Here is a 4,446-nt window from a genome sequence, read left to right as displayed (position 1 = left end):
ACACATTATTGCTCTAAGTGCATTATTTTTATATTTCAAAATATCCTACCGTTATACTATGTGAGCAAACTTGCAAAATGAAAGTTGTGTTGATACCTATTTCAATACACTCAAGTAACTCTTTTCAGATCCTGAGCACAGCTATTTAGTTACTCAGTATGAGGAAACATTGACGAACAGTTGCAAATGTGATTTTTGTGTATATAAATGCACATATGCAAAACAAAAACATAGGATTAATGATCACAGAAAAGAAAGTAACAAGGACTTACATACAGTGTGCGTAACAGAGGGACACCTTGATGTCCTACAAAACTTTTGTATATTGATACTTGCTGGAGAAACATTTACATGACACTACAGAGAAATAACACTCTTTGACTCACATTGGCACACACACGCATTACCACACACATGACATGCACTAATTTTGATGTACTCGCTATTTTGCTTTCTTCATTTTGATTTCATCCATTGATGGATAATCTGTCACTGCCATGGTGATACCAAACTGAGCCAAATAGTAGGTCACCATGACAATGAAGCTCCTGTGAGGCACATCGTATCGGAACAAATCCACTCCAATGACAAAATCTGAAATCAAGAATGACACTGACCCCAGGGCACACAACAGCTGACCCCATGTCCAATTCCCTTCCACAAACTGACATCTCGCCAGAGCCCTCCATGCCATGTAGTAGATCACTATCATGTATATAAAAATTGAAACTACGTGAATGCCTTTCAATCCTGGGAAAAGATACGTATACATACTTAGAGCTACTACCGAACAGACCAGCAGAATTACTGGCTTGAAAGGCCTCAAGCCAAAGGTTACTGCATAGATAAGCTGTGCCACAGCAAATGATGCAAGACCATGAAGAAAATGCGTCGTCTTGTAAACCAAGTAGTAATCTCCTATTCCAGATAGAACAAGACCACACAGGATCCCGACTGAGAAGTTTGCCAGTTTTCCAGACGCCAGAGAATGCAGAACAACAAAGGCAGCCAGTGATACTATCGGCAGGATTTTGATGAACACGGCCTCTTGTGATGGGGTTGGTATGGAGTCTTCCAAGCTGAAGTACAGCGCCACGGCAAGGAAGAAGAATGACGACTTGAACATGTGGCTCAGCATCTGTCAAAGTAAATCGAGAGGATTCATTTGATATATTGGTAAAGAAAGCATATTGAAATGCCTTGTAAAAGTTTACAAAATTGTGAATTTCATCGGTGTGTTGATATGGTAACAAGGCTAAAGCAAAGTGAAGAATAGAATTTTGCTAATTGTGATTTTTTGACAAAATCAAAGGCAACAAGTACTTCCATGTTGTTATTTTCTTTATGCTTTGAATATTAAATTCTGTTCTATCATATGTTGCAGAAATTACTTCAACAATTGAATACTTTATTTGTGTTTCATTTGACTGCAAGATGCCATTGCATGCAATATATTTTTGCAGTGAACATTCTCTGTCTCATGTTGAAAGTACATGGAACAGTTATTTCCTTTTTCTGAACATGCCAAAGTTTTTGTGGCCTCTACTTTATTACCACCATACTTCTCTGAGAGAGAGAGAGAGAGAGAGAGAGAGAGAGAGAGAGAGAGAGGTACAAACGTGCATGTACTTCAGTTGGTAGGTTATTGTAAAATTAAAATGACGAGAATGGTAGGGCAAAAGTTTTTTCATTTCCAAAAATATTGCACAATGCACTAACTGGAGCTGGCAAAATTTTAGAACATTCCAGTAAAACAAGTGGGAACAATCATCACATTTCTGCCTGCTCAAAAAATGATTGTATATTTCTGGGTTGACAATTTTACTATCACAATTGATAACAATGGGTAGGGAAAAACAGGAGGGGTATCAATAGCCAAACACAAGGCCAGTTTGCTATTGACACCCTGTGTCAAAACACTAATAGGAACCCAGAAATTTGGTTGTTGTTGTTTATATTGTTGTTTATATTTATATTAGTTGTGTTGTTGTTATTGTTGTTGTTATTGTTGTTGACAATAATATTCAACCAACATAACTATTGTGTTGTTGTTGGTTCATATGTAATGCAGATGTCTAAAACACTACAAGAAACCTATCATTAGTTGACACAATCAACTCTCTCCAAACGTACACAGAGAGTGTACGTTGGGAGTCCGAGAGTGTTGCATTTGGTTAGGACATCTACCTAAATGTTTGAAACAAGAGAGGTAGTTTATCTTTGTGAGTAAAGATATATATGAACTTTTCTCTGTCATTCAAATCAAGAAAGCCAGGATTACACAAACTTATGGATGAAAATAGACCATCTTGATCTGTCTTTTGGACATTCTATTATAAAGTGAAATTCATCCTCAACTAAAGACTTACAATACTTGCAGAATCTTTCATTTGCAGGAACTTTTGGAATTGACCTTCTACCCAGTTCTATTTGTAGGTTGTGATCTGAAATTCTTAGTTTTGTCAGCCACCTCCTATAGGTAAAAGATCTTATATCTAGCAAGTAACATTCAAATTCAAATTTTGTCTTAAATAGTCTGTAAGTGCGGAGCTTATTCCTCTGCATTCCACACTTCCTTGTATCATTATGAATGTTTCTCAGCCATGTTTGTTCATAAATTTCACATAAACTATCATATACATTATTAACTGTGGAATTGATATTGCAAACACAAGACTATATATCGCTCCCACTGTGAGAGTTCAATATGCTTTGTATATAATTAAACCAATCTGAATTCAACCTGGATGTATTATAACAACAACAAGATTGATGGGTTCCCTGTGGTGTCAACAGCCGCTGCCTGAAGAAGCCTATTGACCCTGGTGGCCTTAGACTCAGCCTTGAGGCTACGCCAATATGGTGAAAAGGTGTGTGGAGGGACTGTGGTTGAACCATGGACGTAAGTTCACAATCCATCGTTAAACTACCGGTATATATATAGCGCTCTCTCCAGTGCTTTGCCAGTATACCGCCATAGGGTACGGTGTCACTGTTGGTCAACTTGAACTAGACAATATCGATCCGCGAATGCAGTGAGTCTCGCATACTCGTTTACTTACCTTAATTGTCTAATGGTATAAAATCGCAAATGGTCTGTAATAGCTGAGATAACATTAAATGGATATGACCTTTTACTATAAGTATCTGTCGGGCGCCAACTACACTACAGTGCCATATACTGGCACTTTTAATATCCTGTCTTTCTTGTTGTGCTTCCGAACAGCATAAACACCACCTTTGGCCTTGGGGTCTATGCTTTGGCCTTCTGCCTGCGCCCTCATATTACAATGTGTACCTGCAATGACCTTTGCGATGACCTATAGCACGTGACTGTGAGCGCCATACGTAAGACCGACCGTAGCGGGCGTCCCGTGGAATGATGGTTCCATTTAGCAGCATTTGCTCTAAGGTTCCGTTCACAAAAAGGGGGGGGGGGGGGGGGCTGGAGAAATCACAATTGAAAAATTATTATTTCAGACCCCTCTCAGTACCCTAACAATTTTTCAAGTCCCCTCTTGTCCACATGATCAAAATTTTTCAAGTTCCCTCCCCCAAATTATCATAAGCTTATAGGCCTAGCCGCATAAGCAACATGTATAGCATAGATCTACTAGATGTTCAACACTACCTCTTATCAGCAGGTTGAAGAGCCATATTCCTACGGCAAGCTCTCAAATTGATTCATTTTTAAATGAATCAGTGGACTTCTTGGATTTTATCAGTCTAACCCGACTTGAGTTAATCCAACTCTGGACAGGTCAATGGCACCTGCTGAAGGGCACACAAAATGACAAACATGAGAGAGTATGCAAATTGTGAATTCCTGAGTACATTTTGCAAAATTGTGATAAAGTGAGCACAGTGACATACCGTTTTTATCAAAAGTACAAGATATATGCGACTTCGACGATGCTACTTAGGCTTGTACATGTTCTACAAAAGTGACAATACTGGAAAAAACACTATTGGAACTAATTGGGATAATTTGATCTTCATATTTTTCAAATTTCTCAAAAGTGTTAGGTGCCCTATATCTGAATGTTGCAATATTACAAATTACTCATAAAGTATAACTTAAAAAGAAAAGCAGATGAGCTTACATTGCAGATTAAACCGACATTACTTCATCATCCGATTATCCAAAATTAGTTCCAGTCGTGTCGAAGTTAAAATATTCTATCAAATATACGTTTTCATCTCAGGAATTTGGGGTGTAATAATGGTAAATTTGGTAAAAAAGTAATTGATTCCATTTAAATTAGAGTTTACTGTTCCAAATACTTCTACAGATTTGAATTATAGCTCCAGCCCACTAGTCTTATTCATTCCCAGCAGCAGTCTCGGGACAGCAGTCTTGCCTGATTAAATTTGTAATGTTCGATGTATTGTACTTGCGCTACCACATTTCCCTAAGTGTGTTTTTATGCAATAAAGTTCTTATTA

The 4,446-nt window shown here is 37.9% G+C and overlaps 1 protein-coding gene across 1 annotated transcript; it reads right to left on the bottom strand.

Moving 5' to 3' along the window:
* Nucleotides 1-442: 442 nt before the first annotated feature.
* On the bottom strand, nucleotides 443-3,284 carry LOC139144998 (lysoplasmalogenase TMEM86A-like). The gene is made up of 2 exons (XM_070715886.1): nucleotides 3,183-3,284; nucleotides 443-1,138 (listed from the first exon to the last, which is right to left on the bottom strand). The coding sequence occupies exons 1-2, from the start codon at nucleotides 3,282-3,284 to the stop codon at nucleotides 443-445; spliced, it is 798 nt and encodes a 265-aa protein (XP_070571987.1).
* Nucleotides 3,285-4,446: the final 1,162 nt, after the last annotated feature.

Source organism: Ptychodera flava, chromosome 1, assembly GCF_041260155.1.
Source record: "Ptychodera flava strain L36383 chromosome 1, AS_Pfla_20210202, whole genome shotgun sequence".
Classification (NCBI taxonomy): Eukaryota; Metazoa; Hemichordata; class Enteropneusta; family Ptychoderidae; genus Ptychodera; species Ptychodera flava.
This window is presented reverse-complemented; position numbering and strand designations above follow the sequence as displayed.

Bases quoted from the DNA above. Each gene is read 5' to 3' on its own strand.
- LOC139144998 (XM_070715886.1), bottom strand. From the start codon at position 3,284: ATGAGGGCGCAGGCAGAAGGCCAAAGCATAGACCCCAAGGCCAAAGGT. The intron at 1,139-3,182 runs GTATATGGCACT...TTACTTTGACAG, and splicing joins ACAGGATATTAAAAGTGCCA to ATGCTGAGCCACATGTTCAA.